Source organism: Pongo abelii, chromosome 1 (assembly GCF_028885655.2).
Source record: "Pongo abelii isolate AG06213 chromosome 1, NHGRI_mPonAbe1-v2.0_pri, whole genome shotgun sequence".
Taxonomy (NCBI): domain Eukaryota; kingdom Metazoa; phylum Chordata; class Mammalia; order Primates; family Hominidae; genus Pongo; species Pongo abelii.
The window spans coordinates 76,174,044-76,197,755 of NC_071985.2; the positions used below are offsets into that span (position 1 = coordinate 76,174,044).

Below are 23,712 nucleotides of genomic sequence, written 5' to 3' on the forward strand. Positions count from 1 at the left end.
AGCTACATTGGCTAGCAACAAGTATACTGAATAATGCAGACATAAAACGTTTCCACCGTTACAAAAAGTTTTATTGGACAGCACTCTTCTAAGATGATATGGCTGTCAATTCAAAATTTTGTACTAAGCCAAATTATTATTAATCAAGTGTGAGGTTTTAAACATAAAGACATTTTGTAAGAACTCAGTAAGCTGATCTCTCACATGCTTTCTTAGGAAGTTACTTGATTACATACTCCAACACAAAAAAGAAAGAGGAAAACCTGGGATCCAGGACGGGTGGCTTCAACTCAGAAAAGAATGAAGAAAAGGGCCGGGCACGGCGGCTCACGCCTGTAATCCCAGCACTTTGGGAGGCCGAGGTGGGCAGATCACGAGGTCAGGAGATCGAGACCATCCTGGCTAACACAGCGAAACCCCATCTCTACTAAAAATATAAAAAAATTAGTCGGGCGTGGTCTCGGGCGCCTGTAGTCCCAGCTACTCGGGAGGCTGAGGCAGAAGAATGACGTGAACCTGGGAGGCGGAGCTTGCAGTGAGCCGAGATCGCACCACTGCACTCCAGCCTGGGCGACAGAGTGAGACTCCGTTCAAAAAAAAAAAAAAAAAAAAAGGTTCAGAAAGACAGCTGTGCACAAGGTACAGAGTAACTAGGTGAAGTCTGTATATGTGAGCCTCATCTCTCATCACAGGAAGTTAACAAGGTTTAAATGAAGTAAGTAAAAAGAAAAAAAAAGTATGTAGAGATATTTCCAAAAACAGAGATACTCTGGCAGAATACTAGGATGGATGGGGCAGGCTAGAGCAAATGATTATTGCATTTCATCATTAATGGTTCTTTATTTTTTGAACCATGTGTATGCCATATGTTGCTAAAAACACATAAGATCTTCTAAAAGCAATTAGAAGCCAAATCAAGTTAAAACATTCATAAAAAATAGTAGTAGTAGTACCCATTTCTTATATAAAAATTCAGGAAATTAGGAAAGAAAAAGAAAACAGGAGAAGAAAGAGAAGAATGAAAGAAGAAAATGTAATAATAGTCCCATCAACTGAAGGCTGCCAAAGTTAACCTTCAGGCTTATTTCCTGGTCGTATGGTTCTTAGATGCAGATTTTATATACTAATAAAATAAAAATAAACAAAATTGGAAGATAAAGAGTTGCTAATTTTTAATTTTATAAAGAAAAGGCATATTTCATCCCCCCGCCACCCCCACCGCCAACACAGAAAAAAAGGATAGTTCTTTAAATTTGTTTAGCTTTATGAAAAGCTTGTTATATTGCCCTGACTTTTCTGATTTTGTCTCAACCCATTTTGGGAACCACTAACCTGATCTTTTTTTCTTATATAAAAATCTACTTATTGTTCGTTGTGCTTGAGGTATGAGGCTTGGGAAATAGTGGTAGTAGAGGTAGGTAGTCCATTTTCAATATACAAATATAGTGTTTTTACATGGTTATAATCAGTATAAATATAATCCTATAGCCTCCTTTTCTTACATATCATTATAAGAGCATTTTTCCTCTATTAAGTCTTAGAAAACAAGATTTTAAAAAGGAACTTTAATATTAATTTCTTTGATTATATCATAATTTAATTACTCCCATATGGTTTCATTTTATTCCTGTTATCATACCTAAGATTCTTTCCTTTTTTTTGAGACAGGGTCTCACTGTGTCACCCAGGCTGGAATGCAGTGGCATGAACACAGCTCACTGCAGCCTCAATCTCCTGGGCTCAAGTGATCCTCCCACCTCAGCCTCTCAAGTAGTTGGGATGACAGGTGTGTGCCACCATGCCCAACTAATTTTTTTTCTGTTTTTTGTAGAGACAAGGTCTCACTATGTTGCCCAGGTTGGTCTCAAACTTCTGGGCTCCAGTGATACTCCCACCTTGGGCTCCCAAAGTGCTGGGATTACAGGTATGCGCTTCCGTGCCTGGCTGGATCCTTTATTTTTTTTAGAGACAGGTTCTCACTCTGTCACCCAGACTAGAATGCAGTGGCATGATCATAGCTCACTGCAGCCTTGAACTCCTGGGCTTGTGATTCTCCTGCCTCAGTCTCCCAAGCAGCTGGGACTACAGACACGTGCCACTATGCCCAGCTAATATTTATTTATTTAGAGACTGAGTCTTGCTCTGTGGCCCAGGCTGTAGTGCAGTGGCGTGATCTCAGCTCACTGCAACCTCCACCTCCTGTGTTCAAGCGATTCTCCTGCATCAGCCTCTCAAAGTAGCTGGGACTACAAGTGAGCACCGTCACACCCGGATAATTTTTTGCATTTTTTTTTTTGAGACGGAGTCTTGCTCTGTTGCCCAGGCTGGAGTGCAGTGGCACAATCTCGGTTCACTGCAAGCTCCGCCTCCTGGGTTCACGCCATTCTCCTGCCTCAGCCTCCGGAGTAGCTGGGACTACAGGCCCGCGCCACCACGCCCAGCTAATTTTTTTGTATTTTTAGTAGAGACGGGGTTTCACCGTGTTAGCCAGGATGGTCTCAATCTCCTGACTTCGTGATCCGCCTGTCTCGCCCTCCCAAAGTGCTGGGATTACAGGCGTGAGCCAAGGCGCCCGGCCAATTTTTTTTATTTTTAGTAGAGATGGGTTTTCTCCATATTGGCCAGTTTGGTCTCAAACTCCTGACCTCAAGTGATCCGCCTGCCTTGGCCTCCTAAAGTGCTGGGATTACAGGTGTGAGCCACTGTGCCCGGCCCAATTTTTTTTCGAGATGGAATCTTGCTCTGATGCCTAGGCTGGAGTGCAGTGGCGCTATCTCAGCTCACTGTAGCCTCGACCCCCAGGCTCAGGTGATTCTCCCACCTCAGCCTCCTAAGTAGCTGGGACTAGGGGTGCAACTGGGCAGCATGGTGGCCTGAGCCTGTAGTCCTAGCTACTTGAGAGAAAGAGGCAGGAGCATTGCTTGAGCCTAAGAAATCAAGGCAGCAGTGAGCTATTATGGCACCACTGCACTCTAGCCTGGGCGACAGAATAAGACTACATCTTCAAAATAAATATATAAATAAAATAAAAAGTAAATAAAAGCAGAAGAATGATCTGAAATAACAAGATGCTCAAAACTAATGATAATGATAGTTTAGTTAATAATAGTTAAAAATATTGAATCTGTATAAGGAAAAAAACTGCTCTAATTAACTCCTTACCTGATTAAAATGGTCAGCTGCAAATTTTCTAATGGATTCAATGTCTTTCCTTTTTAAGTATTTCTGATGAAAGAAAAATCAAAGTAAACTTGTCAGTATGACACTTAGCTTCATAAACATGGTTATGCGATCAAATGACAAACAAATATATTTTGTGTCTTTCTATTACAATAGTAAGATTTAAGAAAAATTCAATGTCTGGGCTAGGTGCGGTGGCTCATGCCTGTAATCCCAGCACTTTGGGAGGCTGAGGCGGGTGGATTGCTTGAAAGTTGGGAGTTCGAAACCAGCCTGACCAACATGGTGAAACCCCGTCTCTACTAAAAATACAAAAATTAGTCGGGTGTGGTGGCAGGTGCCTGTAATCCCAGCTACTTGGGAGGTTGAGGCAGGAGAATCACATGAAACCAGGAGGCAGAGGCTGCAGTGAGCCAAGATTGTGCCACTGTACTCCAGCCTGGGTAACAAAGTGAGATTCTGTCTCAAAAAAAAAAAAAAAAAAAAAAAAAAAATCCAATTTCTGCTACCAAATGACACATTTTTAAAGCTTGTTACAGTGCTTAGTTTTTCCAGTTATGCAGCTTTTTTTTTTTTTTTTTTTTTTTGCGATGGAGTCTAGCTCTGTCACCCAGGTGGCGTGATCTCGGCTCACTGAAACCTCTACCTCCCAGGTTCAAGTGATTCTCCTGCTTCAGCCTCCCAAGTAGCTGGGATTACAGGTGCCCACCACCACACTTGGCTAATTTTTGTATTTTTGGTAGAGATGGGGTTTCACCATATTGGCCAGGCTGGTCTTGAACTCCTGACCTCATGTGATCCGCCCGCCTCGGCCTCCCAAAGTGCTGGGATTACAGGTGTGAGCCACCACGCTGGGCGTGCAGCTCTTATTGGAAATAGCTGTGAATGTATTCCACAGGAGACCCTCTATATCTAATATGCAGGATAAATGTAAAACATGAATGTCTACAACTGAATTGTGAAAGAAAACTTTCAGATCAATAAAAGGATTCAGAATTTGATTTTTTGAGGTTTCTTAAAATTCTTTCTTTTTTGAAATTATCTCAATGTCTTTCAAGTGAGACATTATGGTTATCATGTTACATAACTTTGAAATGATCCAAACACTTACACAGTTTGATGTTTTGGGGTGTATTCCCCCTCCTTTCGAGAGCATGATGTTTTATCAGATCCCCTATGTGAGAACTTCGAGTGAACTCCCTCTTACCCCCAGGAATGTTACCTCAAACCTTATCATAACCCCCATATGTGAATTACTGACCTCAACTATTGGACTTCAAAAATACATATAAACTTAAGAGTTCCACAGACACTTTGATAGCACATGCTGTGACTGGCTATACTCTGTCAACTGCTTCTCCTACAGCCAAGAGATGGGTGATACCCTGTTAGTCTTGGAACTAATCTCTGAAGCCTCGCCCACCCACATTGGCACTGCCCTCTAGCATTGAGGGACCTTAGATGCAGTCTGTACTGTGGTGGTCAAACCAGCTTCTCCCAAGAACAGCTCATATAAGAGTACACCTCAAACTTTAATTAGACTTTACTTTCCCCAGAGGACTACTTCCATCCTAATAGAGCAAGTGGACTTTAATAATTTTGGAACTCACTCGCTATGTGATTAATGCACCTCAGCTACTGAGTGTTTTCCCTGTGAGGACTGTTCATGTTATTCTCTTTTTTTTTGAGATGGAGTCTCACTCTGTTGCCCAGGCTGGAGTGCAATGGTGCAATCTTGGATCACTGCAACCTCCGCCTCCAGGGTTCAAGCGATTCTCCTGCCTCAGCCTCCCGAGTAGCTGGGACTACAGGTGCGCACAACCACACCTGGCTAATTTTTTATATTTTTAGTACAGACATGGTTTCACCATATTGGCCAGGCTGGTCTCGAACTTCTGACCTTGTGATCCGCCCGCCTCGGCCTCCCAAAGCGCTAGGATTACAGGAGTGAGCCACCGCGCTTGGCCCTTATTCTCTCTCTCTTTTAAGCATTGTGAACCAAAGAAAAAATTTTCTTTGTATGGCAATAAACCATGCGATTCATGAAATCATACTTTAACCATCTTATTTCTACCATATGCCACGCATCATTAACTATATTAATGTGGCATTTAACTAGGTATGGAAGGTATAAAAAGATGAAAACATGATCCACACTCCTGCAGTTCTTATATCTACTTGAGAAAGAACAAACTTGAAATGGTGTAAATAATGATAGGCAAAATATCATACTGAGCTTACCTGAACATATTTCTTATGTCTGGACTAGAGTATGGACAATAAATTACTTTTTTTTTTTAAGATGGAGTGTTGCTCTGTTGCTTAGGCTGGAGTGCAGTGGTATGATCTCGTGCTCACTGCAACCTCTGCCTACTGGGCTCAAGTGATTCTCCTGCCTCAGCCTCCCAGGTAGCTGAGATTACAGGCACCCACCACAATGCCCAGCTAATTTTTAAATTTTTAGTAGAGACAGGGTTTCGCTATGTTGGCCAGGCTGGTCTCAAACTCCTGACCTCAAGTAATCCGCCCCCCTTGGCCTCCCAAAGTGCTGGGATTACAGGCGTGAGCCACCGTGCCCCGCATGACAATAAATTACTTTTTACTGAATATATGAAGTAAATAAAAAGTAATGAGAGGCCAGGCATGGTGGCTCACGTCTGTAATCCCAGCACTTTGGGAGGCCAAGGCGGGTGGATCACCTGAGGTCAGGAGTTCGAGACCATCCTGGCTAACACGGTGAAACTCCATCTCTACTAAAAATACAAAAAAAACTTAGCCGGGCATGGTGGCATACACCTGTAGTCCCAGCTACTCAGGAGGCTAAGGCAGGAAAATCGCTCGAACCCGGGAGGTGGAGGTTGCAGTAAGCCAAGATCGCGCCGCTGCACTCCAGCCTCAGCGACAGAGCAAGACTCACTCTCAAAAAAAAAAAAAAAAAAAAAAAAGAAAGTAATGAGACTGAGTTCCTGAGTTCTTATTCCATTCTGGATATACTGCTTACATATCCAAATGAGTATAGACTTTCAAAATCATAATCTTATTTAAAATATAACTGGAATGCTTCTTATGAAATTATTTTTAAAGCAGATGTACTACCTACAGAAAAGAGACATGTACCATTGCTTTAGAGTCAGTGCTTGCTCAGCCCAACCATTCTCTCTCTCCCCTTCCTTTTTGCTTTTTTAGTTCCATCTCCTTTTATTTCCCTGTTATTAATGCAACTGAGATGAGAACTCTCAGAAGATAAAGAATCAACATGCAATGGCCATGCTGGCGCTGATACAGGGCTAAGAGATAGACAGACAACTGAGGCTGCAGACAGAATACTACGTATTATTTTATGCTCACATATTATCCACAATGAAGTACAGGAGTACTTCATAGCATCGTTTATTTATTTATTTATTTTTGAGACAGGGTCTTGCTCTGTTATCCAGGTTAGAATGCAGTGGCACAATCATGGCTTACTGCAGCCTTGAACACTTTGCCTCAAGTGATCCCCCCACCTCAACTTCCCAAACAGCTGGGACTACAGGTGTGAGCCACCATGCCAGGTAATTTTTGTAGAGATGAGGTCTGTGTTCCCCAGGCTGGTCTCGAACTCCTGAGCTTAAGCAATTCTCCTGCCTTGACCTCCCACAGTGTTGGCATTATAGGCATGAGCTACTATGCCTGGCTGATAGCATTGTTTAAAAGGGGGAAAAAAAAAAGAAAAAAGAAAAACACCCTGGATCTGGAATGTAAACTCACATTCATAAGATTTTATTGTTCTCTACTTATGGTTTTAGAAATACTTTTAGACTCTGTATAAAAATACCTATTTTTTTTTTTTTCAAACACAGTTTTGCTCTTATTGCCCAGGCTGGAGTGCAATGGTATGATCTCAGCTCACTGCAACCTCCGCCTCCCAGGTTCAAGCGATTCTCCTGCCCCAGCCTCCCAAGTAGCTGGGATTACAGGCACATGCCACCACGCCTAATTTTTTGTATTTTTTAGTAGAGATGGGGTTTTACCATGTTGGCCAGGCTGGTCTTGAACTCCTGACCTCAAGTGATCCACACGCCTCGGCCTCCCAAAGTGCTAGGATTACAGGTGTGAGCCACCACACCCAGCAAAAATCCCTATTTTTATTTAAAAAGAATTGTTCTTTCTGAAGTTTAAATATGACAGTATTGAACAAAGTTACTTCCAAAGCATACATTCTAGAGAAACATAGAACTGTACTTCACTTACTGCTCCTTCAGGGATACATATGGCTTTCACAGTTCCATGGGGCTTACTAAGTGCATCTTGAAGAAATCCAATCTCTGTGTTTCTAAACACATCACTGATATCTATAATCTAGAAAATGGGTAACAAAAAGAGATAACTAAATATGAAGTAATTTTTATCTGAAAACATTTTACAAACAAGATTTTAAAGAAGAGAATAGATCTTGATAATTTAACATTTATAGAATACAAAGAGTGTTTACCATGGGTTAAGCAATATGACCAGTGTTTTACATATACTCATTCATTTCATATGAGGTTAGCACTCTTTATTATCCCTATTTCATAGATGAAACCAAGACACAGAAATAAGAAACTTGCCCAAGATGGCATAGCTAGTAAGTAGCAGAGCCAGAATTTAACCCAAGCAGTCTGACTTAAGAACCAGATTAAGATTCCAGGCTCGGCACAGAGGCTCACGCCTATAATCTCAGAACTTTGGGAGGCTGAGGTGGGCAGACCACCTGAGGTCAGGAGGTCAGCCTGGCCAACATGGCAAAATTCCATCTCTACTAAAAATACAAAAATTAGCCGGTGTGGTGGTATGCACCTGTAGTCCCAGCTACTTGGGAGGCTGAGGCAGAAGAATTGCTTGAACCCAGGAGGCCGAAGTTGCAGTGAGCCAAGATCTTACCACTGCACTCCAGCCTGGGCAACAGGGCGAGACTACGTCTCAAAAAAATACAAAAAAAGAACCACTGTTCCATATTACAAACGAAGAAACAAGAAGTAGTTGAGTTGGCAGCTATAAGCTGGTAGTTATGACTTTTTGTGTACTGTATTTTTTTCATTCTAAGAATTGAGCACTGACTATTCACAGACCAGGCAGGACCAATTTCTAAAGAATGTGCACTGAGAACTGAGATATAGAAATGTCACCAGCATTACAGGGATCAAGGGATATTGCTCTTTAAGCAAACAAATAGAGGCCTGGTAATGAAACTGTTCTATATAAATTTTACCCCTGCCTTAAATACTTACAGATATTAATAATTTGAAAAAACATTGTCATATGTTTGAGCTTTTTATAGACCAAGGAAACTTAGTAACTCCTTGGATTAAAAAAAAACTGAAAAGGAAAGAATAGTTATTTTTTCTTTCAAGTTACCATTCTTATCCATATAATCAATAACTTGCAAGTAATAAAAACTTTATAGCAAGAATCTTGCTCTTAGAAATGGATCTTGGAACATGATAGATAGAAAGCACCGTATTGCTAACATGCTATTATTCTCTCTTGCTCTAGCTCTGTAACAACGAAGGTAACAAGGTAACAACAAAAATATCATCTAACACTGTGTAACACTTGTCAATTTCAAAGTGGTTTAAAAAGACTGCAGGATTATTTGGGGACAGAGTCCTAGAAAAGTGAAGATAAGTACCTTCATTCCAAAGCGAGTGTCGGGTTTATCAGTTCCATAGGTGGCCAGCGCCTCAGCAAAAGTCATAGTAGGAAAAGGAACAACCACAGGATCTTTGTCATTGGGCCAGGAATACTGGAGCAAACCCTCAATTAAACTCTGGATCCCAGTCTGGTCTACAAAAGACATCTCTATGTCAATCTGAAACCAAAGTAACATATGAAAACTAATTTAGCCACAATACATACACGTTTATATATGTTTCTGCTTTCAAGTTACTATAGAATTTTGCACATAAATAATACATGCAGAGGGTATAAATATTACTGTACATCTCTTTTATGTCAGACACTGTGTTAATGGCCTTACATACATTAACTTGCTTAGTTCCCGCAACTATTTCATGGCTGAAGGCTCAGAGAACTAAGTTACTTATTTGCGTATGTGCAATTAGTAAGCAGTGAAGCTACATCTGATCCCAGGTCTGTCCAACTCCAAAGCTCATAATTTTTTCACTTCAACACATGATTAAAATGCTATTGGCTAGGCGCGGTGGCTCACGCCTGTAAACCCAGCACTTTGAGAGGCCGAGGCGGGTGGATCATGAGGTCAGGAGATCCAGACCATCCTGGCCAACATGGTCAAACCCCGTCTCTAATAAAAACACAAAAAATCAGCTGGGCATGGTGGCACGCATCTGTAGTCCCAGCTACTTGGGAGGCTGAGGCAGTTGAATTGCTTGAACCTGAGAGGCACAGGCTGCAGTGAGCCGAGACCGCGCCACTGCACTCCAGCCTGGGAGACAGAGCGAGACTCTGTCTCAAAAAATAAAATAAAATAAAATAAAATAAAATAAAATAAAATAAAATAAAATAAAATAAAATGCTATCATACAGAAAGCAAATCGTAATAGCTTTGGTAAGTCCACATATTAGATTAAAATATCGATATATAAAATTATTCATTCTTAATATATAAGAGATTTGTTTTAAGGACTTTATCATGAACATTAGAACACTTTAGGAATTTCTGGCATTCCTTAGTTGCTGACCACATTCTTTATGAAAAGGACACATGCTCGTTTTGGCAGCACATATACTAAAATTTGAATGACAGTGTGGCCCCTGTGCTATCCAAGAAAAGAAAAAAATTTAAAAAAGGACACATGAAATGAAAAAAAAAAAGAATAGTTTCTCAATTGCAGGTGAGTTTAATTAAATATCTGATGGATAAAATGTAATGAGAAGTAAAGTATTAATACTGCACTGGTCTTGAAAATACTATTTTCAAAATAGTAAGCCTGAATTTTAAGAAACAAGTGAATATAACTTTATACCTGAGTAAACTCAGGCTGTCTGTCTGGTCTTGAACCTTCATCTCGATAACATCGGGCAACCTGAAAATACCTACAATTGAGAAATAGCATTAATTGAGTTATGATTCTAGGAAGACATACACACTTTTCCCCCAAAATTTAAAGCAATTCAAGCTATAAAACAATGATACTTAAAAAACGTAAGAAGGGCCGGGCATGGTGGCTCATGCCTGTAATCCCATCACTTTGGGAGGCCAAGGCAGGCAGATCATGAGGTCAGGCGTTCAAGACCAGCCTGGCCAACATGGTGAAACCCTGTCTCTACTAAAAACACAAAAATTAGCTGGGCGCGGGTGGCGTGCACCTGTAATCCCAGGTACTCGGGAGGCAAAGGCAGGAGAATCACTTCAACCAGGGAGGCGGAGGTTGCAGTGAGCCGAGATTGCGCCATTGCACTCCAGCTTGGGTGACAGAGCAAGACTCTGTCTCAAAAAAAAAAAAAAGTAAGAAATACTTTTATTTTTTATGATTCTTTAATTGGATTAGATGTACAGCTGACCTATGAGAAGTTAACTATTCTATATATTGTTTTCAAAATAAACACTGGCACCTCTGGATATTCATTTATTTAGACTAGCATGCAAATCAGTCCATGCCAGCTCTTTTTATTAAAACATTTTTTTTAGTCCATGCTTCTTCATAAATACTCTTTTGCTTTGGCCAAAGTGAAATACTTACTGTGCCATGGATACACTTGAGACTTTCTGTGCTATGCCATTCCAACTCTCATCTTCACCTGCTGAAATGTAGCTCTGTCCTCAAAGATCTAGCTCACAAAGTTTTCTATATTTCCTCAAACAGTATAATTTTAAAGCTCTTAATGCCTAACTTGCAAATCTCAATACGTTTACATTTGGTTTATATCACAGTTGGTTTTATTCATTATCCTATTCTGGCTTACTAGCCTTAACACCTTGAGAGTACAACCTATTCTTTTTTTTTTTTTTTTTAAATCCCCTCTCACATCTACTACCATAGAGCTTTGTACATAGTGGCCACCCAATAAACCTTTAATAAAGGATGACTATAAATTATGAGGGCATTTTATAAGTATTCTCCAAACTCTCATAAATTTTCTATCCTTCTCTTGAGAACAGAGAGGATTTTGTGTTTCCTTTTTTCCCTTTGTTTTTCTCTTTTCCTTTTCTGACAACTGCTAGCATAAAAAAAGCTCACCTGTCTAAACCGCCAACCATCAGAAGTTGCTTAAACTGTTGAGGACTCTGAGGGAGAGAATAAAACTTTCCAGGTTCCCTGGATGGTACTAAAAACTCTTTGGCACCCTTTCAAAGAGAGAGAAAGAGACAGAAGACAGATTATTAAAAAACAAAAACAAACCCAAAAAGTATAATTGACTAGTAGAAGTTGTTACTTCAGTTTATCAATGAATGACTAAAGAACAAAGTTCCTACAATGACAGAGACAATTTCCTGCTTATCTTTGAGTCCCTAAAAAGACTTGCACATAGTAGACTTTAAACACCATTGTATACAGTAGGTGTTAAGTTTATGCTTGCGGAATTGAATTTCCAATTTTGTTACTAGATGAATGAATTTTGTGTATAATTTCCTATCCAAGTAATTCTTAATTGCATTTCCAAATTAAACTGTAGTTTTATAATTTCATAGACTATATAAATCGAGTAAATATTAATGTTTAGAAATGTCATTTTTTTTTTTTTTGAGACAGAATCTTGCTCTTGTCACCCAGGCTGGAGTGTGATGGCACAATCTCGGCTCACTGCAACCTCCTCCTCCCAGGTTGAAGTGATTCTCCTGCCTCAGCCTCCCGAGTAGCTGGGATTACAGGCGCCTGCCACCACCATGCCCTGCTAATTTTTGTATTTTTAGTACAGACGGGGTTTTGCCATGTTGGCCGGGCTGGTCTTGAACTCCGGACCTCATGATCTGCCCGCCTTGGCCTCCCAAAGTGCTGGAATTACAGGTGTGAGCCACTGCGCCTGGCCAGAAATGTCCATTTTTATTTATGAAAAAAAATTTCTTTTTGAGACAGAGTCTTGGTTGTCACCCAGGTTGGAGTGCAATGGTACAATCTGGGCTCACTGCAAACTCTGCCTTCTGGATTCAAGCGATTCTCCTGCCTCAGCCTCTCAAGTAGCTGGGATTACGGGTTCCCGCCACTGCACCTGGCTAATTTTTTTTTTTTTTTGAGACGGAGTCTTGCTCTGTCGCCCAGGCTGGAGTGCAATGGCGTGATCTTGGCTCATTACAACCTCCGCCTCCTGGGTTCAAGCAATTCTCCTGTCTCAGCCTCCTGAGTAGCTGGGACTACAGGTGCCTGCCACCACGCCCAGCTAATATTTTTGTATTTTTAGTAGAGACGGGGTTTCACCATATCGGTCAGGTGGGTCTTAAACTCCTGACCTCAGGTAATCCATCTGCTTCGGCTTCCCAAAGTACTGGGATTACAGGCGTGAACCACCGTGCCTGGCCTAATTTTTGTACTTTTAGTAGAGACGGGGTTTCACCATGTTGGCCATGGTTGGTCAGGCTGGTCTCTAACTCCTGACCTTAGGTGATCTGCCCACCTTGGCCTCCCAGAGTGCTGAGATTATAGGTGTGAGCCACTGCACCTGGCCGAAAAATGTCAATTTTTAATATATAAGAGATTTGTTCTTTAAAATAATTTTTTTTTCTTTTCCATTTTTTTTTTCTTTAGGGTCTTTAAGACAAGAGATACGGTCTTGTTGCCCAAGCTGGTCTTGAACTTCTGGGATCAAGTCATCCTCCTTGCTTCAGCCTCCCAAAGTACTAAGACTACATGTGTGAGCCACCGCGCCCGGCCAAGAGATTTGTTCTTAAAGAACCAATTCATTGGCTGGGCGCGGTGGCTCACGCCTGTAATCCCAGCACTTTGGGAGGCCGAGGCGGGTGGATCACCTGAGGTCAGGATTTCGAGACCAGCTGGGCCAACATGGCGAAACCCCGTCTCTACTAAAAAAATACAAAAATTAGCCAGGTGTGGTGGCGTGCACCTGTAGTCCCAGCTACTTGGGAGGCTGAGGCAGGAGAATCGCTTGAATCCAGTAGGTGGATTCAGGTGACAGAATGAGACTGTCTAAAAAAACAAAAACAAAAACAAAAAATACCAATTTATTAGTGATTACATCTATAAAACTCAAATGAGACTGGGCAAGGTGGCTCACACCTGTAATCCCAGCACTTTGGGAGGCCAAGGTGGGTGGATCATTTCAGGTCAGGTGCTCAAGACCAGCCTGACCAACACAGTGAAACTCTGTCTCTACTAAAGTAAATACAAAAGTTAGCCAGGCATGGTGGTGCATGCCTGTAATCCCAGCTACTCAGGAGGCTGAGCCATAAGAATTGCTTGGATCCAGTAGGCAGAGGTTGCAGTGAGCTGAGATCATGCCACTGCACTCCAGCCTGGGTGATGGAGTGAGACTGCTTCAAAAAAAAAAAAAAAACCCAAAACAAACCAAAAAAAAAAAAAAAACAAACAAAAAAACTCAAAGGAAAGAAAATTTATGTGGAATAAAATGATTCTGACTCAAAATACCCAAATAATTTTCTCAATTCTTCAGAAAAACCTAGTTAATATGACCATCCTGAGGCAGTAAATAAAATAAAAGTGGACCAAGTGAATATAAAAGTAAAGTAGTCTAGCTTTATAACTAATAGGACATTATTAATAGACAGATTGAAGGAATATACATACCCCTGGGGTCCTCTTAAACAATGTGGGGGTTTCTATATCCACAAACCCTAAAAAGAGAGAAACAGTATCACTTAGTAGATAGGAATGTGAAATTTGTCATATATGATGTCCACAATATAGTACAACAAATCTGAGGCTTCCCTTTAATTAAGAATTTTAGCTGAAATAAGCTACCAAGCCTACTGGTGCTGGTTTCTACAAATCTAAGAAGGAAGACGAAGATTTTCATAAATACTATTCTGTTCATAAAGCATACTGTTCACATAAAATAATTCTAAATATTTAATGGATTCTTGTCTACTGAACTATTCTGATTTTTTAAATGTTCTGTTAGTGTAGAAATAACACAAATATTGCAGAAGAAGTCCAGGACTGAATGAGATGTCTAGTTTAATTCACATGACATTTTTGAGCTCCCAATAAGTGATGTATGCACACTTATAAAGAATTAAGAAAACGGGCTGGGTATCGTGGTTCATGCCTGTAATCCCAGCACTTTGGGATGGTTAGGTGGGAGGATTGCTTAAACCCAGAAGTTTGAGACCAGCCTGGGCAACATAATGAGACCCTGTCTCTACAAAAAATTTTAAAAAATTGGCTGGGTGTGGTAGTGCATGTCTGTGGTCCTAGCTACTTGGGAAGGTGTGGCGGGAGGATTGCTTGAGCCTAAACGGTTGAGGCTGCAGTGAGTTGTGGTAATGCCACTGCATTCTAGCCAGGGCAAAACTCCGTCTCAAAAAAAAAAGAAAAGAAATCTTATAGAAAAAGCCAAAGGGCTGTCCTGCCTTTGATGATGATGGGAAATACTATAATACATTAATCAATGTAATAGCCACTATCATCTTTATCATCTTTAAAATAATGTTAACTTTTCTTCAAAAACTACATTACACATTGAGTGAATTCCAGACTTCTGGCAACATCTTGACCTCATGCTAAGGAAAGGATACAATAAAACTGCTGAATAAAATAGAAGAGATGCTACAAAGCTCCAAAGAGCATCCAGGCATTTCTCTTACCATGCAGATTACAGAGATATTCCCGCATTTTCATGACCATCTGGGACCTCAGTCGCAGGTTATACTGCATTTGGAAGCTACGCAAGTCTAAGTAGCGATACTGCAACCGAAGAGCCTCTGTTTTCTAAAGAAATTGAAAGATTTTTATATTTAAATATTTTTCAATATTAGAAAGGTATTATCTTTAGAAATAGAGTTTGAATTTTCAAAAATTTTAGCTCTGTCTTTAGTTTCTATCATCAAGTAGCCCACTGTATGCTGTTAATTCCTACAACTTCAAAGTTTGTCATCAGTGCACATTTTATATTTTTTTACTATTCATTATTATTAATATCACTCTTCACTGACTGAAATTTGCCTACTTTACTAAACATTTATCCATTAATTTAAGCCCACAGTTGAATCTTGAAAAAAGTTTAAAGATTTCAAAGATCTCTTAGAAAAATACACAGCACCATTATGCTGTATCTGGGCATGGTGGCATGTGCCTATAATCCCAGCTACTTGGGATGCTGAGGTGGGAGGATCACTTGAGCACAGGAGTTTGAGGCCAGCCTGGGCAACACAGCAAGACCCCATCTCCTAAAAAAAAGATACACCAGAGTAGAAGATTCATCTGAATGGGACGCTGACTACAAGTGTAAAGAATGCAAGGGGACAGTGGATGGAATCTCCATGGCTGTACTAGTAGAAACAGTTTGCTTATTTTTTTTTTTTTTTTTTTTTTTTTGAGATGGAGTCTTGCTGTGTCACCCAGGCTGGAGTGCAGTGGCACGATCTTGGCTCACTGCAACCTCTGCCTCCCGGGTTCAAGCGATTCTCCTGCCTCAGCCTTCCGAGTGGCTGGGACTACAGGTGCCTGCCACCACGCCCGGCTAATTTTTGTATTTTTAGTAGAGAAGGGGTTTCACCACATTGGCCAGGCTGGTCTCAAACTCCTGACCTTGTGATCTGCCTGCCTTGGCCTCCCAAAGTGCCGGGATTACAGGTGTGAGCCACCACGCCCAGCCTAGTTTGCTTATTTTCAAGGCTACAAATCTCTGCATCCCTCTTTGTGCTGAAAACTTAGGAAATGTCTATAACTTCTCTTTTTGAATGCTTATCTGGGGAAAACTATATATTTTCTTTTTCAAAATAAGGTCAACTCTATAATTACATTGCTCTTTCTAATTAGATAATTAAGTATTGAGAACTTAAATGTAAGACTAATTGGCCATGAAATGAATTTAAAAATCCATTAATAGATCAGTTTAAAAATTAGGAATATATAAGTCTATAAACTGTGACAAAGCTCAAAATCACATGAGTGTATAGCTCCACCAACCCCTTAAACTTTGGCAAAGAACATTCTAAATTATGGTAATCCTATTTATATTTATATGCTTGGAAGGTCAAGAGTTGCTCTAAGCACACATTTTATCACTTAATAGATATAGGATCCCCTGTCTCATTTGGCCATTTCTAAGCTAGACATAAATTTCCTTTCAAATGTTAAACAATAGCAACAAAAAACTTGAATAACATAACACCTCAAGTTTTAAAGAGAGAATCACATTTTAATCTGTCTGAAAAAACAGTCTAGGTATTTAGGGACTGCAACAGTTTATTGAACTGTCACTATTTCAGAACAGTGTGCCAAGAAGTTGTAGAACTAAGAGAACACTTCATGATGTGTCTACAATAAAATGTTTAATTTTGTAGAAGTTAAACTTCTCTTTAAAAAGCTCTGAAAATACTTGACTAGTCATCAACATTTTCTAGATACTCTATTTTATTAATAACAGAGGATGGTACCTTCACGAAGTCCTTAATTTCAAAGGGCAGCTTCTTGCAGGCATTCAGAAGCTCAGCTGTTTTAACTTTGATTTCAATCTCACCTGTTGGCATTTTCTTGGAGAGTGAGAAAGGAAGTGTTTTAAAAATTACTCATCAGGATATACACAAAATACACATTTGTAGAACCTATGCATTTATTTACATATGTAAAGTGTGCAAAGTCCTTATAGTGTATAGTGTATAGTATAAAACACACATGTCTGTGCATGATTTTGACATTCTTATGCATATCTGTGGCTGATGTGTTCAGATATCAACAAATGTCATGGCATATCCTTGCAGTTTGATACTTGGGAGGCTGAGACAGGAGGATCACTTAAGCCCAGGAGTTCAAGACCAGCCTGGGTAATACTGCAAGACCCGTCTTGAAAAAAAAGGGCCAGGCACGGTGGCTCACGCCTGTAATCCCGGCACTTTGGGAGGCTCAGATGGGTGGATCATGAGGTCAAGAGATGGTGACCCTCCTGGCCAACATGGTGAAAGCCTCTCTCTACTAAAAATATAAAAATTAGCTGGGCGTGGTGGCACACACCTGTAGTCCCAGCTACTCAGGAGGCTGAGGCAGGAGAATCACTTGAACCCAGGAGGCAGAGGTTGCGGTGAGCCAAGAGCGCACCACCGTACTCCAGCCTGGTGACAGAGCAAGACTTAGCATGCATATTTACATAGATGTGTTTGTTTGTAGTCAAGATTTTGAAATCTGTCAGTTCATTTGTAGAATTTATTCAACTTTAGTGCCTAATGTCCAGTCATGTGTTGCCAGAATGTGTACACAGACGCTGCAAATGCATACAAGCAAAAATTACACAGATATCTTCGAAACTACTTACTGGATTCTCTTGTCCTGCAGGACGGGAAATGACTGTACCAGACACTTGCACCACAGATTCCACAGGGGCGTCACATAAAATCTTCTTCACAGAGGCTGCCGACTACAGAACAAGGGAGAAAAGAGTTCTGAGAAACAAATGAACTTACAGGAATCTTCAGTAATTATAAGTAGATGGTTTAAAAAATGTTAATAGTCACAGCTTAATTACCATAAAGGCTGGGGCTGCTCCTTAATGACTTTATTACCAAATTTAGTAAAAATTGCATTCCCATTTTGACTCTATATAATACAGCAAGTAAAACTATTAGTCAAGAGCTTTAAAAAAACTTTCCTTAAAGGAAAATAAGGGTAAGAATGACTATTATTAGTGCAAACAAGTCCCACATACTTGAAAAGAAATTGTCTCCAGGGTTAGTCTTAGGGGCAGTTAAATCCAATAGCAATAATGGGACAGAGTCAAAGGAGTTCTCCAGGGTTAGTTATACTCATCTCTGGATGTTGATCCCTAAAAGATAATTCATTGCTCTTTATTTATTTCAAAACTTAAGAGCTGAATAAATAATATTTTTCTTAGGCATACAAGCATTAGTAAAAATTGCAATAGAAACCAACTTTGCCCAGTAAGTATGATGGGAGTTCTTTATTTTATCTAATTCTTTAATTTTTTCTTTTTTTGACACAGGGTATCACTCTGGTTGCCCAGGCTGGAGTGCAGTGGTGCGATTTTGGCTCACTTCAGTCTGAACCTCCTGGGCTCAGGTGATTCTCCCAACTCAGCCTCCCAAGTAGCTGGGACTACAGGCACATGCCACCACACCCAGCTAATTTTTTGTATTATTATTATTTTTTTGAGATGGAGTCTTGCTCTGTTGCCCAGGCTGGAGTACAGTGGTGCGATCTCGGCCCACTGCAACCTCTGCCTCCAGGTTCAAATGATTCTTCTGCCTCAGCCTCCTGAGTAGTTGGGGTTACAGGTGCCCACCACCACACCCGGCTAAATTTTTGTATTTTTAGTAGAGACGGGGTTTCACCATGTTGGTCAGGCTGGTCTTAAACTCCTGACCTCGAGATCCACCTGCCTCAGCCTCCCAAAAGTGCTGGGATTACAGGCGTGAGCCACCATGCCTGGCCTCGAATTTTTTAATTAAAAAAATTTTTTTTTCAGAATATCACTCTGTCATACTTTATCTAATTTCAATGGTAATTAAATTAAATACTTTTTTGAGCAGTTAATACCTTCACATGGCTTCAGATTCAAAGGGTACAAAAAGATATAGTGAAAAGCTTCCCTCCTATCCTTGTTTTCAAGGCCCTCAGTTCCTTCCCCCAGCAGCACCCAATGTTACCAGATACTTAGGTATCCTTCCAGAGACATTTCCTAACATATATACAAGCAAATACACACACACACTGAATGTATATTCTGCATCCTTCCCCCAGTTTTTATACAGATGACAGCACTTAGAGTGCTGGAGTTTAACAGCTGTTCTTTTGTATACTCAAGAATACAGGGTTCTTCACTTAACAGTATTCCTTGGATTTTTTTTTCCCTATTAGAATAGAACTTCTTCATTCTTTTTCGTACGGCTGAGCAGAGTATCGTATTGTAAGTATATACACTATTTTTTAAGCCAGTCTCTTATTGGAGGACATCTGGGTGGTTCCCAATTTTTTTCTATTAAAAAGAATCCTGAAATGAATATCCTTGTACGTATGTCATTTTATATCTGTATAAGTCTAGATATAAGATAATTTACCAGAAATGAAATTAATAGCCCAAAGGGTATATGCATTTATAGTTTTGATATTGCCAAATTGCTCTCCCTTCAGCTAGTGCCAATTTGTACTCCCTCCAGGTATTGAGCACCTGCTTTCCCAAACACAGTGTGTTGTCAATCTAATGTGTTGAAAATGACAATTACATGCAGTTTTAATTCACATTTCTCTACCTATGAGTGAGGCTGGGCATACTTTCATTATGTCTATAAGCCATTTATATATTTTTTTCCTCTAAATTTTTTGTTCATATTCTGGGTTCCTAATTCTACTGGGTCACTGGTCTTTTTGCCATGTCTTAACATTGCTTATATTTTTCAGTTTTCATTAACAATAAACTTCTGAATTTAAAGCTTCTAACATATTCATCTAACTACTTAGCTTACACCAGCAATAGCATCAAAGAGGCTTTTAGATAATAACAGGAAATTTTCTATTACCTCATCCTGGGGAATGATAACTTGAACAAGCCCATCGAAATCTCTTAGGACCAAGAATGTGTTTTGCCTGATTAATGGGGGGGGGGGGGAAGAGAAACATTTTAAGATAAAATCTCTAATTCCAAAGTTGAAGCATACAAAATAAAAAGCAAACACAAATCCATGCAATTTTTCATGTTTCTTTTTTATGATAATTATAATTTTTCATGTTTTTTATGATAATTATGTACTTTCATTAGTTACATTCATGCAATTGTTATCTATGTAGCTCATTGATGAAAAAAGATTGTTTTTTATTTCAGTTTCAATTTTTATTGTCTACTTATCTGGTATATTAATCTTATACAGATGGCTTATTAATGAAAAATTATTATAGATGAACAATTAAAAGAAATTTCATTGGCTTAAGTCCTTTTAAGAAAATTTTATTAAATTTGGAAACTTTGCATATAGTAAGATCCAAAGATAATATTTTAGCATAATAGAAACATCTGATGGATCATTTTTGAAATATAGCAATATAAAGTCTTTTTCTAAAAAAAGATACAATCTAACATTTTCTGGAAGAGTTCCAACTACTAATTTAATACCTCTATGAAACATCAAAAGATCCCAGAAATGCCAACATTTTAACATCCAACCTCTATTTCTCATACTGTCCTCAGCACCAGGAACAGGTACAGAAACCCTCTTCAGATTTGGGTTCAGGAAACAGTCACTAAACTTATGGGAAAAATGTCCACCTACTTGGGACAAACTTTTTTTTTTCTGAGACGGAGTCTCGTTCTGTTGCCCAGACTGGAGTGCAGTGGCGTGATCTCAGCTCACTGCAACCTCTGCCTTCTGGGTTCAAGCAATTCTCCTTCCTCAGCCTCCTGAGTAGCTAGGATTACAGACGAGTGCCACCCTGCCTGGCGAACTTTTTTTGTATTTTTAGTAGAGACGGGGTTTCATCATATTGGCCAGGCTGGTCTCGAACTCCTAACCTCGTGATCCGCCCGCCTCAGCCTCTCAAAGTGCTGGGATTACAGGCTTACACGCCAGGCTGGGACATATTCTTTAAGAAGGTCATATAACCTATGTATTTTAGATCTCTTCCATGTGAATTAATGTACTATTCAGGCATGTTCTGGAATAGAGAGATGAACAACAACAACAAATGGGCTCTGATCTTAAGGAATCACTGTTTATGTTTCTAGGCTTGTTCTCTACCTAAATGGAATAAAATGAGCTTTCCCCCCATGCTATTGGAGTTTAACAGCTGGTTTATAGGAGGCTGGCCCATTTTTAATTACTGGTTATAGGAACTCTTCAGTCTTAGTAAGCCCAGTATCATTTCAGTCCATTGGTGGATCAAGCTTCGTTGTTATACCCTTCAACAGATGTTACTGAGATGTACCTACTGAGAATGACACTTGGGTATTTCAAAATGCCTACTGAGAATGACACGGGTCTTTCAAAACTAAAACAAAGTTGAAAATTCAGTAAGTTCTTAATCCTGCAGGAGGTGCAAAACGTTTTATTCTTCGGACTGGTTGTAAATTAGTAAAGGTTTGGAATTGCCCTGGGAAAACCACCACCATGCATTCTTAGACTGTCTTCCTCACTTTACCTTCGGTACTGAATCCATCCACACAAGGTGACTTCTTGGCCTAAGTGAGACGAACGCAACTCTCCACATGTGTTGGTCCGGACAACAAAGCTACTGAATTCTTTAAAAAAAAAAAAAAGAAAAGAAACTTTAAAAGGCAAGATTAAAAATACATCACTTGCAGGTTGCTTAAAAATGAAAATTCTCAAAATATATCTTAGGTATGTCAGGGATACAGGTGAAATTTATAAAATAAGTCAGAGTATGTAATTTAATTCATTCACCATTAAATTTACCTGCAAATGTGTCAAAAGCCAAGTGAATAACTGAATGTAAATTTCTGTCTTGTGTTAGGAAATCAAAAATTTTTTGATCTTCTAGCATTTGCATTGACCTAAAATCCGAATTACCCAATTCTTAATATCGCACATTTCTTCCTCAAATGAAATAGGATTTTAGAAACTGCAGAAATGGACGGTGTAGGAACTATTTAGTTTTAGTATGAATCTAGTGTTTAACAGCCACTTGTACACTAGAAAACACTATTATAATTCTGTGAAAAATGATTTTTTTTTTTTTTTTTTGAGATGGAGTCTCGCTCTCGCCCAGGCTGGAGTGCAGTGGCGCGATCTCGGCTCACTGCAAGCTCCGCCTCCCCGGTTCACGCCATTCTCCTGCCTCAGCCTCCCCAGCAGCGGGACTACAGGCGCCCGCCACCACGCCCGGCTAATTTTTTTTTTTTTTTTTTGGTATTTTTAGTAGAGACAGGGTTTCACCATGTTAGCCAGGATGGTCTCGATCTCCTGACCTCGTGATCCGCCCTCCTTGACCTCCCAAAATGCTGGGATTACAGGAGTGAGCCACCGCGCCCGGCCGAAAAAGGATTTGTTAAGGCATCAACCAAAAACAGAGTATTCTATATTTTACATGGTTACCTTTTTGTGGTCTTTCTAAAAACTCAGGGGAAAAAAACTGCCTTATAATCAATATAATGAGAGTGAATGATCTGCTTCTACACATAAGGCTATCAAGTTAAGAATGGGGGAAAAGCCAGGCGCGGTGTCTCACGCCTGTAATCCCAGCACTATGGGAGGCGGAGGCGGGCGGATCACGAGGTCAGGAGATCGAGACCATCCTGGCTAACAGAGTGAAACCCCGTCTCTACTGAAAATACAAAAAAATTAGCCGGGCGTGGTCGCGGGCGCCTGAAGTCCCAGCTACTCGGGAGGCTGAGGCAGGAGAATGGCGTGAACCCGGGAGACGGAGCTTGCAGTGAGCGGAGATCGCGCCACTGCACTCCAGCCTGGGCAGCAGAGCGAGACTCCGTCTCCAAAAAAAAAAAAAAAAAAAAAAAAAAAGAATGGGGGAAAAAATGAAAAATGGTGGAATAAAAGCTCTCTGGCCGTTGATAACAGGCTGAAGTACTGTTCATAGGATAGATCTCTTCGCTATTTTCACCTGGAATTCTCCTCTGTGAACTCTGCAACAGACTTCTGTAGAGAGAACCCCAGATCGGTTGGGTGGTCCTTCTGATGGGTCTGGATAAACCCCTGTACAGCTGACTTAACCAAGAAGGGAAGTACATGTTGGAGCCACACGGTGTCAGTAGTTAAAAGTCAGTTTTGGAAATACACAGAAATCCCTTAAAATTCCAGGAGTTCCCCCTCTCTTCTCGAATATTTAAGTCCTCCTCCGCATAACATTCGAGTACACGCTGCCTAGAAACAAGACAAATCTCCAAGGTCTCTGGGGTGCTTGCTGGGGTGGAGATAAGGGAAAGACCTTTCCCTGAGACTTAAAGCATCAGTTTGCACTTCTACTCAACAAGCCGGCAGCCAAAAGTGACGACGAGAGAGCGACTCCACGTAGCGGCGCCAGGCGCGAACCCAAGACAACCAGAGGCGGTCACTAGGTATACGCCCTTCTCTTCTTTTCACGCTTCTCGAGAGGCTCCCGCGGCCAGAACCGGAAAACAAGGAGTAACAGTCGCGTTTCAAATCTCGCAGACCTGCTGGCCGATCTCGAGTCTTCTGAAAGAGAAAGGCGAGCAAAGCCAAAATGCTCCCAGAGCCCGAACCCAAACACAGATCGCCGCTGGGGTCCAAGCGCCCTTCAACTCCGCTCGCTAGTGCCCAAGATTACGGGGAAGGAATTCAACGAATCAGTGGTGAGGTGTCGCCGCCATGCTTACTACGGGCGGAAATTTGAGAGAAAGCTTCGCACCGGTAGGAAAACTGACGAGTAACCGAGCACTATTGGAAAGGTTGACGGTAGTGGTTAAGTGGCTCGGCCTTGCCCTCAGTTAAAATGGCAATTTTAGTTGCTTCACTGATAT

At 40.5% G+C, this 23,712-nt stretch overlaps 2 protein-coding genes across 8 annotated transcripts in view; one reads left to right on the forward strand and one right to left on the reverse strand.

Annotated features, from left to right (window-relative positions):
• DARS2 (aspartyl-tRNA synthetase 2, mitochondrial) overlaps nucleotides 1–23,507 on the reverse strand; it is a 33,509-nt gene extending 10,002 nt beyond the window's left edge. For 2 of the 5 annotated variants that reach the window (XM_054538207.2, XM_054538233.2), the window contains exons 1-12: nucleotides 22,836–22,972; nucleotides 21,399–21,498; nucleotides 19,787–19,853; nucleotides 17,569–17,670; nucleotides 16,697–16,792; nucleotides 14,903–15,026; nucleotides 13,884–13,930; nucleotides 11,364–11,470; nucleotides 10,149–10,218; nucleotides 8,834–9,013; nucleotides 7,414–7,521; nucleotides 3,163–3,225 (exon numbers count right to left, since the gene is read on the reverse strand). In XM_054538207.2, the coding sequence (XP_054394182.1) occupies nucleotides 3,163–3,225; nucleotides 7,414–7,521; nucleotides 8,834–9,013; nucleotides 10,149–10,218; nucleotides 11,364–11,470; nucleotides 13,884–13,930; nucleotides 14,903–15,026; nucleotides 16,697–16,792; nucleotides 17,569–17,670; nucleotides 19,787–19,853; nucleotides 21,399–21,498; nucleotides 22,836–22,962 (1,191 nt within the window). In that variant the 5' untranslated portion in view covers nucleotides 22,963–22,972. 5 annotated transcript variants of the gene reach the window in all.
• The window catches only part of CENPL (centromere protein L), a 29,305-nt gene continuing 29,013 nt past the window's right edge, over nucleotides 23,421–23,712 (forward strand). For 2 of the 3 annotated variants that reach the window (XM_054525004.2, XM_024244582.3), the window contains exon 1: nucleotides 23,505–23,602. The gene's annotated coding sequence lies outside the window, so the exon portion shown is untranslated. Of the gene's footprint in view, nucleotides 23,603–23,712 lie in introns of all 3 variants that reach the window. The other variant, XM_054525024.2, reaches the window with a different exon arrangement.